General features: G+C 42.7%; 1 protein-coding gene across 9 annotated transcripts in view; it reads right to left on the bottom strand.

Annotated features, from left to right (window-relative positions):
* The window catches only part of ANKS1B (ankyrin repeat and sterile alpha motif domain containing 1B), a 747,009-nt gene that overhangs the window by 574,818 nt on the left and 159,636 nt on the right, over window positions 1-12,555 (bottom strand). For all 9 annotated transcript variants that reach the window (XM_073327424.2, XM_073327427.2, XM_073327426.2 and 6 more), the window contains exon 7: window positions 5,291-5,407. In XM_073327424.2, coding sequence (XP_073183525.1) covers window positions 5,291-5,407 — 117 coding nt within the window. The remainder of the gene's footprint in view (window positions 1-5,290; window positions 5,408-12,555) is intronic.

Here is a 12,555-nt window from a genome sequence, read left to right as displayed (position 1 = left end):
TACACTGTGTGCCACTGTGGATGGGGCATTGGCCATGACTCCACCTTCTCTCTGTCCTCTAAGCCTGAAAAACTGCAGCTAGTGAAGAACACCAGCATTCATCTCTAGAATGGAGAACCCACTATAACCACACAGAATGCTTTGCATTGGCTACCTGTTTATATCTTTGGGCAATTAAGGTGTTGGCTAGGTTCTATAAGATTCCATCTGTCTGTCCCAGGGATCAAACTCTCTGGGATTTGTGACAAGATGTTTTGAAAAACAAATAATACTAGAATCTGCTCCCTATAGCAGTCTAACAAAAATCCAAGTTTGGTGAGTTTCAGGGTAATGCAGGATTAAGGGTTATTAAATTCTTTACTTTGAAGATGTTATTCCTTTTTTAATGGCTGCCTTTAGTGATGCAAGGTCCTCAGATGATAAGGCCATGGGGACCATGAATTAATTAGGGCCAGCCAGATTCTAATACTCTTACTCATATTGAGTAGTACTTTATTCTGAAAATAGTCCATTGAAATCAGTAGGACCTCTTCCAGGGTAAGGTGCTATTCAGCATGAGTAATAGTATCAGAATCTGGCCCTAAACAAATGTCTTTTGCACTGTATGTACAAAACCATTTCCTTCAACAGGAAGGACCACATTGTAAGTGACCATGGTAAGGGGCCATACAAGAAGTCTCCTTCATTTGCCCAAGTGTGCACAGGTTTCCTTCAGTAGAAGGCCCTTCACTCCCTATGCTCTAGATAAGAGCTAGAGCTATGCATAAGCAGACTAAGCAATTGCTTAGGGCCCCAAGCAGTTCAAGGTGACCCCCATTTGCTTTTTTAGTATGTGTTGTGTGGCGACCCAAAAAATATTCCTGCTTAGAACCCCCAATAAGCAAACACCACCTCTGCTCTAGCTAGTACAAGGACTGCTCCATTCTGCTCCACCCTGGGGAGTAAGATGCTGAAAAAGAGGGACCTCTCCACCTTCTCACCAGTCCACAGAGTGGTGCCAGTGTACTGAGGAAGAGCAATCTAATCCCTCCTAATGAATGGAGCAGCTTGTACAATGTCTGTGTGCTTTAAGAAGCCTCAGACAGATTGTGCCTGCCTGAGACACAATCTCCTTGATAGGTTTCAGAGTAGCAGCCATGTTAGTCTGTATTCGCAAAAAGAAAAGGAGGACTTGTGGCACCTTAGAGACTAACCAATTTATTTGAGCATAAGCTTTCGCGAGCTACAGCTCACTTCATCGGATGCATTCAGTGGAAAATACAGTGAGGAGATTTATATACACACAGAACATGAAAAAATGGGTGTTATCATACACACTGTAAGGAGAGTGATCACTTAAGATGAGCTATTACCAGCAGGAGAGCGGGGGGGAAGGAAACCTTTTGTAGTGATAATCAAGGTGGGCCATTGCCAGCAGTTAACAGGAACGTCTGAGGAGCAGTGGGGGGTGGGGAGGGAATAAACATGGGGAAATAGTTTTACTTTGTGTAATGACACATCCACTCCCAGTCTCTACTCAAGCCTAAGTTAATTGTATCCAGTTTGCAAATTAATTCCAATTCAGCAGTCTCTCGTTGGAGTCTGTTTCTGAAGTCTTTTTGTTGTAATATTGCGACCTTTAGGTCTGTAATCAAGTGACCAGAGAGATTGAAGTGTTCTCTGACTGGTTTATGAATGTTATAATTCTTGACATCTGATTTGTGCCCATTTATTCTTTTACATAGAGACTGTCCAGCTTGACCAATGTACATGGCAGAGGGGCATTGTAGGCATATGATGGCATACATCACAATGGTAGATGTGCAGGTGAACGAGCCTCTGATAGTGTGGCGGATGTGATTAGGCCCTATGATGGTGTCCCCTGAATAGATATGTGGACACGGTTGGCAATGGGCTTTGTTGCAAGGATAGGTTCCAGGGTTAGTGGTTCTGTTGTGTGGTGTGTGGTTGCTGGTGAGTATTTGCTTCGGGTCGGGGGGCTGTCTGTAGGCAAGGACTGGCCTGTCTCCCAAGATTTGTGAGAGTGATGGGTCGTCCTTCAGGATAGGTTGTAGATCCTTGATGATGCGTTGGAGAGGTTTTAGTTGGGGGCTGAAGGTGATGGCTAGTGGCGTTCTGTTATTATCTTTGTTGGGCCTGTCCTGTAGTAGGTGACTTCTGGGTACTCTTCAGGCTCTGTCAATTTGTTTCTTCACTTCAGCAGGTGGGTACTGTAGTTGTAAGAATGCTTGATAGAGATCTTGTAGTTGTTTGTCTCTCTCTGAGGGGTTGGAGCAAATGCGGTTGTATCATAGAGCTTGGCTGTAGACAGTGGACCTTGTGGTGTGGTCTGGGTGAAAGCTGGAGGCATGTAGGTAGGAATAGCGGTCAGTAGGTTTCCGGTATAGGGTGGCGTTTATGTGACCATCGCTTATTAGCACTGTAGTGTCCAGGAAGTGGATCTCTTGTGTGGACTGGTCCAGGCTGAGGTTGATGGTGGGATGGAAATTGTTGAAATCACGGTGGAATTCCTCAAGGGCTTCTTTTCCATGGGTCCAGATGATGAAGATGTCATCAATGTAGCGCAAGTAGAGTAGGGGCATTAGGGGACGAGAGCTGAGGAAGCGTTGTTCTAAGTCAGTCATAAAAATGTTGGCATACTGTGGGGCCATGCGGGTACCCATAGCAGTGCCACTGTTTTGAAGGTATATATTGTCCCCAAATGTGAAATAGTTATGGGTGAGGACAAAGTCACAAATTTCAGCCACCAGGTTTGCCGTGACATTATCGGGGATACTGTTCCTGACGGCTTGTAGTCCATCTTTGTGTGGAATGTTGGTGTAGAGAGCTTCTACATCCATAGTGGCCAGGATGGTGTTTTCAGGAAGATCACCGATGGACTGTAGTTTCCTCAGGAAGTCAGTGGTGTCTCGAAGATAGCTGGGAGAGCTGGTAGCGTAGGGCCTGAGGAGGGAGTCTACATAGCCAGAGAATCCTGCTGTCAGGGTGCCAATGCCTGAGATAATGGGGCATCCAGGATTTCCAGGTTTATGGATCTTGGGTAGCAGATAGAATGCCCCAGGTCGGGATTCCAGGGGTGTGTCTGTGCGGATTTGATCTTGTGCTTTTTCAGGGAGTTTCTTGAGCAAATGCTGTAGTTTCTTTTGGGAACCCTCAATGGGATCAGAGGGTAATGGCTTGTAGAAAGTGGTGTTGGAGAGCTGCCTAGCAGCCTCTTGTTCATATTCCGACCTATTCATGATGACGACAGCACCTCCTTTGTCAGCCTTTTTGATTATGATGTCAGAGTTGTTTCTGAGGCTGTGGATGGCATTGTGTTCTGCACGGCTGAGGTTATGGGGCAACTGATGCTGCTTTTCCACAATTTCAGCCCGTGCACGTCGGTGGAAGCACTCTGTGTAGAAGTCCAGTCTGTTGTTTCGACCTTCAGGAGGAGTCCACCTAGAATCCTTCTTTTTGTAGTGTTGGTTGGAAGGTCTCTGTGGATTAGTATGTTGTTCAGAGGTGTGTTTGAAATATTCCTTGAGTCGGAGACGTCGAAAATAGGATTCTAGGTCACCACAGAACTGTATCATGTTCGTGGGGGTGGAGGGGCAGAAGGAGAGGCCCCGAGATAGGACAGCTTCGTCTGCTGGGCTAAGAGTATAGTTGGATAGATTGACAATATTGCTGGGTGGGTTAAGGGAACCACTGCTGTGGCCTCTTGTGGCATGTAGTAGTTTAGTTTAGATGTGCTTCCTGGTGCAGCTCTGCACTGCCCCCTATGCAGAGTAGGGCATAAATGTCAGGATCTAGCTCAGGATAATTTTTAAAAATACAATGAAGGCCAAAGTTATGACTGAGATTTTCAAAGCCACCAGCAGGAGCTGCATGTTAAATTCTCCCATTGACTTTGAAAATCCATGGACTTTCCATATTCAAAACTCCCATTAACTGCAATGGGATTTTTGCACAAAAATTATGGTAGAACATGGCTCAGAATCAAGATTTTTAATCCTTCATATTTTGCTTTCTGATTAGAAAACAGAAGTTAACAAAAATGCATGTTGTAATAAAGAAAATAAGATGAAAATTAGAGAGATCACTATTAAAAATATTTTAAAACCATGTCTCTGTGCCTTTTTTTAAAAGTCCAGTTAAAGAAAACTCAAAAAACAAAATTAATAATATTTTCTTACATTATTCACATCCTGAATGTGGAAACAAGAAATGTAAGACCAAGACCTTACTATTAAAAAGAAAAGAAACGTTATGCTTAAATTTCTATTAATTAATTTCAGGCCACATTCTAATACTCTTTTTTGTTAAAAAGAACCTTACTCTAGGAATGATCCCACTGAAGTCAAAAGGGCTACTTGTGGAGTAAGGTACTACTCAAAATGACTAAGAATATCAGAATCTGGCCCTCAGGAGTAAGTTGAGTTTTCTGATCGGTCTAGATCATTCTTGCAGGGGAAGAAAGCAGTAAAAGTGAAAAGATAAAGCTTTATTGCCAGAGAGTACTTTAGAATTTCACATAGGGAAATGTTTCTTTTTGGGGTGACAAGAGCCAGACTTAGGGTTGCTTCTACCAAAGTTGTGGAGAGTATCTACAGCAGGGGTATTTCTAAACAGAGTGCATCATACACAGGAGAGCTCTTAACTGTGGAAGGGGACGAGGGGGAAGGGAAGTATGAAACTCTGGTCCTGTGCAGAGTGTGTGAGTGCGTAACCTGAGGAGAAACCACCCAGGAACCACAGTAATGTTATGGTACAAGAAAGTCATGGTGTAAGAGTTCTCTGCCTGGAGAATAGGAGTGCAACATATAAAAGTGATCTTTACAGGAGGAGGGGGGGAATAAAGGGGAAGCTAGCTGCATGTGAGAGCAAGAGTAAACGGTGTTGGGCACTTAAAGGGGAAGTGCCAGCAAAGCCCTGTGGCACATAGAGCATGTTTCTATTTTGCTTCAGTGTGAAAGTTGTATCTTAACATTAAACAAATTTAAAAAGAGATAAGACAAATTCATTATAATGTATTATGGTCCATTAATAGCTCTCTACTTCCTACAAAACACTCATTACTGGGTATATTGCAAATATTAGAAAATCGGCTATTCTATTTATTGGAGTGTGGAGGCAAGCTCATTAGTTTCCCTGAGAAATAAAGCTTCTTAATGTCAATATCTTCCTTTATTTCCTTTCTCTCTAATGTATATTAGTATAAAATAAACTCTTATTAGTAGTATAAAATATATTATTAGAGAGATAATCTTTGGCTTAGGTTCTGCAGTCATAAAACAGAAATATTTACGTTTAGTCGTTTGAGATGGAGAAACTTCTGGGGATAAAATGCAAGACTGATGTTCTGGCACTAAGCATTCCTGTGCAGGTTCCTCCAAAATGGCTGCATTTCCTGTTTTTATGTACTCTGTAATTAAAAACACACACCACAAGTCTTAAATACATCTTTTTTCCAACCAAAAATAAGTCAACTTTTTTTCTCATGAAAAGGTATTTCTGTTTTTCAGTTTCCCATGCACAATTGACTGCTGTGCAGTGTTATTTATTTTAAATATTATAAAGCATCATAATGGCCAGCCAGTCACCTCATTTAATTTGCTGAAAATATTAAAATCTCGTTTTAGAATTAATCAATTCTGGCTTCTGCAATGATTTTTTTCTCTCTCTCTCTGTTTAAAATGCACATATCAAATGCTCTATTCTGTTATTATTGTTGAAAGACATTTTTCAATCTTTGTTTTTTAAACTGATATTTATTTTTATTAAAATTAGCTAATGAATGTAAAAAAATTATATTGCTTATTAATACTTTGGCGATCAAATATGCCATGTTACATGCACATGCACGCTCAACATCCTCCTAAACTTTATTTTAGCTGGCAGTCTAGAAAATGCAGTATTCTAAACGTTAACTTCTTGATTTGATCCATACCCTTTCCTCCTTCCAATCTCTCCTGAGGAATCAACTCTGCTTAAATGCTTATAAGAGATCAGCCAGTTTATTATAGCTAGAATGATGATCAGACGAAGCCTGATTTAATTTATTATAACAAATATGTAAATGTACATATTGTATATAGTTGATTGTCTTAATACATGTTTGCACACTGCCTAGCACAATGAGATACTGATCCTGAATGGGGCCTCTCTGTGCTATTGTAATACAAACATTAAATAAGAACAATACATAATAAGTTAACTTGTGCTACATGACTTCGTTTTTCTAAGTGATTCAGTTTAGACAAAGATAGTTTAGACTTAGTTTAGACAAAGATATTTTGACTCCTCACCCTTTTGGTTTCATGTTATCTGCTTATGCAGACACTCTAATAACAAGAGGAGATAATTGTACGTATAGTAACATATGGGAGAGAACCACAAGAAGTTAACTCACTGGTATCTCACTTGTAGTGTGGGCAGTTATTTTATAAATCAATAACTGGCTTATTTCCTTGACAGTGAAATCTTCCCAAGCTGTTTAATATCCATGGTCAGCAACATATTAATTTAGCCTGGTTATGAAGTTTAGTAATAACAACAATAATAATAATGTAAATAATAAAACTCCACATTAAAAATAATCCTCTGTGGCAAAGACTGGGATAAGCAAGGAAACAATATATGCCAAGTAAAGCATCTTACCTTTCAGAATTCTTTGAAGAGTTTTACAACTGTATGTTTCCTGGGTGACATTTATAAACTCTCTTGACTAGCAATTTTCTCCTGGCTGGACTGTCATATGTTCCCCTTTTTTATAGAATGAGGGTGTGACGGGGTATACAAACCCCACAGTGAGCAACAAGGAGTTAAGGCACTGCTCTGGGCTCAGTCTGCCCTGCCCTACCACACCAGCAGAGATGCACAAACTGGAGAAGTTAGAAGGGAGCAGAAAAGCTCGCTTGTGGTCAGACCAGGGAAGAGAAAGGATATCTACCTTGCAGCTTGTGAGAAAAGAGCTGAGGGAAGACAGAAGCTCTCCCCTCAACAACTGCCTGAAGGTCTCTCTGATGGAAGAGATGACCTGCTTCTGTTATGCTCAGAGAGGGAGGCATTCCCCCCATCTACTAAGCAAGTTTATTTGTGTCGGCTTCCTGTGTTTTGTTTATGGACTACCCCGGAAGGGGAGAGACTTGGAAATGATCTGGCCGTAGTGCCGAGGCATGAGAGGAAGCAGCCACCACCCCAAGAGGGAGAGAGCTACTATGCCATGCCCAGCTGTTCAAAGGTGCCAAGTGATGAGCTGTCCCCCTTCATAGCCTCCTGTTACAGATTGTGAACTTTGGACAATAGGATGTGGTAGGAAGTGGCACAGGGATAGCAGCTTTAAGGTGCTCCTGGGTGTCAGACCCATCTGTTGCCTTCACAGGGCCCTGGGCCAGAGCCTGATGGAGTGGAAGGGCCCAGGCTCGCCTATCAAACCCTCCCTCTGCATATCAAAGGGTCTAAGGCCTGACCAAGTGAAGGCCATCACAATGGGAAACATAACAAGTGATAATACACTCTGAAATCCATCTTGATAGTCTCTTTGTAGAAATAATGGATCCCTTAGATCTGTCCACAATGGAGATAAATAGTCTAGGAGACTCCCAAAATGATTTGGTCCTATCTGAATAGAAGGCCAAAGCTCTTCTGGCATATAAGGTATGCAAAGAAGCTTCCTGTCCTGAGCTACGAGGTTTTTTGGGGGAAAATGGGTCTGGTTTAGATGAAATTCAGATGACTCCTTAGGTAGGAATTTAGGGTGTGGACATAGGGAAATCCTATCCTTGAAGAATACCGTAAGGGAGGATCAGCTATCAACACCCTAATTTCTCTAACTCTAAGAGCTGAGGAATGGCTATTAACAAGGCAATATTCCCAGACAGATTCAGTAAGGAACAGATTGCCATTGGTTCAAATGGAGGTCTTGTGAGACCTCTGAGAACTAGATTAAGATCTGATGAAGTGAGCTGTAGCTCACAAAAGCTTATGCCCAAATAAATTTGTTAGTCTCTAAGGTGCCACAAGTACTCCTTTTCTTTTTGTGAATACAGACTAACACGGCTGCTACTCTGAAAACTGGAGTGGGAGTCTTCACTTAAGGGAAGAGGTTCTTCAGACTTCTAATGAACCTTACAGTTGTAGGTTGAGAAAACGCTGAAAACCCTTCAACTAGAGAATGAAAAACTGTTGTCACAGCCAAATGAATCTTGATTAAGCTACTTGATAAACCCTTTATATTCAGTTGTATCAGATAATCCAGGATAAGTGAAAGTGAAGTGCAACTTGCTGATTTTCACACTAATAGTTATATCTTTTCCACTTCTGAAAGTAAATATTATGGGTAAATTTTTTTCTGCTGTTTAAAAATACCTGCTGTACGTCTTCAGAACAGGTAGATTCTATCCCTGCAAACCACTGAGGAGCCACACCTGGAAACAGAGAATTTATAGGTTGGGATGAAGTACTTGGCTGACGGCCTGGTAGAGGAGACAAGGGATGCACAGAAGATTGATCGCCAGGCAAGGAGACAGTTGAAACAAGTAAGGGTACCATGTCTGTCTTGGCCTTGTTGCGACTATTAGGATAACCCTGGCTTTATCCTGCCTGATCTTGTTCATCACATTTAAAATTAGAGGCAATGGGGGAAACATGTAATACAGACCCTTCAACCAAGATAGAAGGAAGGCATCCCCCAAGAAATGGGGGTCTCAATCCCCTCTTGAACAGAACAGATGGCACTTCCTGTTTGTGGCAGTGGCAAAGAGGTCCACTTGTTCAAAATATGTCATCTAGTATTCATGGATCCAATTCCCATTTGTAGTCCTGGGAGAAGTGCCAGCTGAGAACACTGGCCAGGGAGTTTTGCACTCTGGGAAGGTATATTGCTGAAATGCGAATGTGATGGACTATGCACCAATTCCATATCTTTACTGCATTGACACACAGAGAGGTGGATCTTGCTCTGCCTTGCCTGTTAATATAAAACATGCAGGCTACATTGTCTGTCATGACTTCAATAAACTTTCCTCTAATGAGAAGCTGGAAATGAAGACAGGCACTCCTGACTGTCTTTCATTTCAATAGGTTGATGTGAAGGCTGGCCTCTTGAGATGACCAAGGATGCCTTTATGAAATGTATTTTCTGTACTGGGGTTAATATGGATTTCTCTATATTGAGCTGGAGTCCTAACCGTGGAAACAAAGAAAGGCCTTCTGGGTGGCTCATTCACTGCCTCAACCACCTGAGAATTAGGTGTGAGATGGGAGAACAGAAATTCATAGTCCTTGTTGGGGACATTATATTTTTTGCCAGATCTCTTCCAAATTGGTTGTACTGTTGCTGGGATCTGCCAAATCATGTTAGCAGGAACCAGAAGTTCCTCACGGATCAGACAGGTAACTCTGGTAGGTGTTACTGACTGGAGGATATCCAATAAAAAACAGTTGTTCTGTAACTGTTGTTCTTTGAGATGTGTTGCACATGTCCATTTCACCCTTGGTGTCTGTGTGCCCAGAGCATGGCAATTGGAAACTTTTTTTCTCTCAGTGGTACCTGTTAGGTAGCTTAAATTCCCCCTGCTGGTGTGCACCACTGCATGCAGGTATAAAAGGCAGAGCTACCTCTAGCCCCTCTCAGTTCCTTTTTGCCATAACTACGATGTAGAACGGTACAGGTTGTGGAATGGACATGAGCCACATATTTCAAAGAACAACAGTTAAGGAACAGGTTAGTAACTGTTTTTAATTCTTTGAGTGACTGCACATGTGCATTCCTCTCTTGGTGACTAACAAGCCATAGAACAGGAGGTGGGATCAGAGTCTATTTCAATAAAGATTGGAGAACAGCTCATCCCACCCTAGATTCATCTCTGAAGTCTTGAGTCACAACACAGTGGGAGGCAAATGTTAGGACTGAGGGTCAGATTGCTCACAGGAAACCACCTTGGGAGGAACTTCGGATGAGAAGGTAGGCAAACCTCATCCTTAAAGAAGATTGTATACAGAGGTCCTGACATTAATGGCTGCAGCTCCCCCATACTTCCAGCTAAGCTACCAGAAAAGCCACTTTCATTGGTAGAAGCGTCAGAGAGCAGGTATCCAACAGTTCAAATGGGGGACTCATAAGTCTTGACAATACTAAGTTTAGAACCCAAAGGGGAATGTGGTCTTGTACATGAGGGCATAATTTGATTCAGCCCTTTAAAAATCTTATGGACATTGGAGAAAATAAAGCAATTGTCCACCTTAGGATGGAATGCTGAAATAGCAGCCGGATGTACCTTGATGGAACTAATCGCCAAATGCTGGTGTTTAAGGTATATAACAAGTAATCCAGAATATGTTGAACTGAAGAACTGGATGTTAATACCCCATACTGATGAGCCCAGATGGAGAAATGCTCCGTTTAGCAAGGTAAGTCACTCTTGTAGAAGGCTTTCTACTATTTAGCAGGTTTCAGAGTAGCAGCTGTGTTAGTCTGTATCTGTAAAAAGAAAAGGAGTACTTGTGGCACCTTAGAGACTAACAAATGTAGGCAGCCTGCTCTCTAGTGTCTAGCCATGGAGCATCCATGCTGTTAACTGAAGGGATTGCAGGCTTGAGTGGAGAAGTCAACCATAATCCTGGGAGATTATGTCCAAGTCCAGTGGAAGTGGTTGGAGGTTTGACTGACAGCACCAGGAGAGTGGTGAACCAGTGCTGATGGGCCCCTGCTGGGGCTACAAGTCTGACTCTGGCCTGGTCCTGTCTTATTTTTGGCAGTACTCTCTGAATGAGTGGGATTGGTGGGAAAGCTTAGATGATCATGACTGACCACACCAGTAAAAAAGCATCCGTCATGGAACCTAGACTGTGGCCCCGTAGGGAGCAGAACTGCTGGCACTTTCTGTTGGACTTTGTCGCAAATAGGTCTACTTGGGGAAAAAAGCCAGCTGGAAGATGTATCTGGCCACAACCAGGCGAAGAGAGCACTTGTGATAACTCATTAATGATCTGCTCAGGTAGTCTGCTAGGTCATTCTGTATAACTGGCAGGTAAGATGCTTCTAGAAATATTGAGTTGGCAATTGAGAGCTTCCAGAGTAGAGTCACTTCTTGACAGAATGGAGAAAAGCAGGCTCTCCCCTGCTTATCAAGGTAAAACATTTCCGCCACATTGTCTGTGAGGACTAACAGGTTGCTTTCCCTGATCTGTGACAGAAATACCTGGCAAGCCAGTCTGACAGCTTTAGTTCTCTTACAATGATGTATAAAGCTAAGACCTCTGAGGACCATAGAACCTGCATCTTTAGAGAACCGAGGTTGACTTCCCATCCCAGGGCTGAAGCATCGGCGACTAGCGTGAGAGTTGGTTGTGGGTGGGCAAATGGAATATCTACACATACTTTGGGTTGATGTGTCCACCAATCTAGGGAGGTGAGGACATGAGAGGCCACACATACCACAGAATCAATTGATGGCAGCTTGGCAAGTAGGCTGATGCCAGCCAGTCCTGCAGAGTTTTAGTTTGGCGTACTGAACCATGTAAGTTCAAGAGGCCATATGACCCAGCATGCTGTTGTGACCAGGTAAGCCTTCAATCCAATGACAATTGAACAAATTGCATGGAACCTGGAGTCCGAAAGAAACACCCTGGCTTAAGCTGAGTCCAGTACACCTCCTATACCTCTATTCTCTGGACTGGGGACAGAAGAGATTTCTCTGGGTTGATTAACAGTCCCAGAGCATTGAACGTTGACTGCATCACAGCAACACTGCTCTGCACTTGCCATTTTGACCAGACCTTGAGAAGCCAGTCATCTAGGTAGGGCTAAACCTGCACTCCTGATCTTCAAAGGAATGCAGTTACTACTGCCATAACCTTTGTAAAAACCTTGGGAGCTGCTGACAGGCCAAAAGGTAGTACTGGTAATGATTTTGATTGGCCAGAAATCAGTGGTACTTCCTGTGAACTTAATTGGTTGCCACATGGAAGTAGGCATCTTTTAAGTCAAGGGCAGCATACCAGTCCCCAGGATCCAGGGAAGGGATAATAGAAGCTAGAGTGACCATGCAAACTTTATCTTTTTTAAGACTTTGTTGAGTTGACGCCAATCTAAAATTGGTCTTAGACCCCCCACTTTGCTTTTGGAATTAGGAAATATTGGGAATAAAACACCTTCCCGCTGAGGCCACGTGGAAAAAAATGGTTACTAACTTTTAGTGACTGTTCTCCTTTGAGATGTGTTGCACGTGTCCATTCCACTGTTGGTGTACATGCTGGAATTTTTTCCCTCAGTGGTACCCATAGAGGCGGTTCAAGTGTCCTCTGCTGCCACATGCCACTGTCACTGGGATAAAGGGCCCAGCCGACCCCAAGCACCCTCATTTCCTTCTTTCTGGAAACTCTGATGTAGAGGGGTAGCAGGGCAGGTCATGGAATGGACATGCATAATACATTTCGAAGAACAACAGTTACAAAAGGTTAGTGACTGTTTTTTCTTCTTTAAGTGATCGTGGATGTGCATTCCACTCTTGATGACTCCCAATCAGTTAAATATGTGAAGGGATTGGAGTTCATATACACACAAACTGT

This window comes from Lepidochelys kempii, chromosome 1 (assembly GCF_965140285.1).
Source record: "Lepidochelys kempii isolate rLepKem1 chromosome 1, rLepKem1.hap1, whole genome shotgun sequence".
NCBI classification, from domain to species: domain Eukaryota; kingdom Metazoa; phylum Chordata; order Testudines; family Cheloniidae; genus Lepidochelys; species Lepidochelys kempii.
The sequence above is the reverse complement of the archived record's forward strand: the minus strand, read 5'-3'. Positions and strand labels throughout refer to the sequence as shown.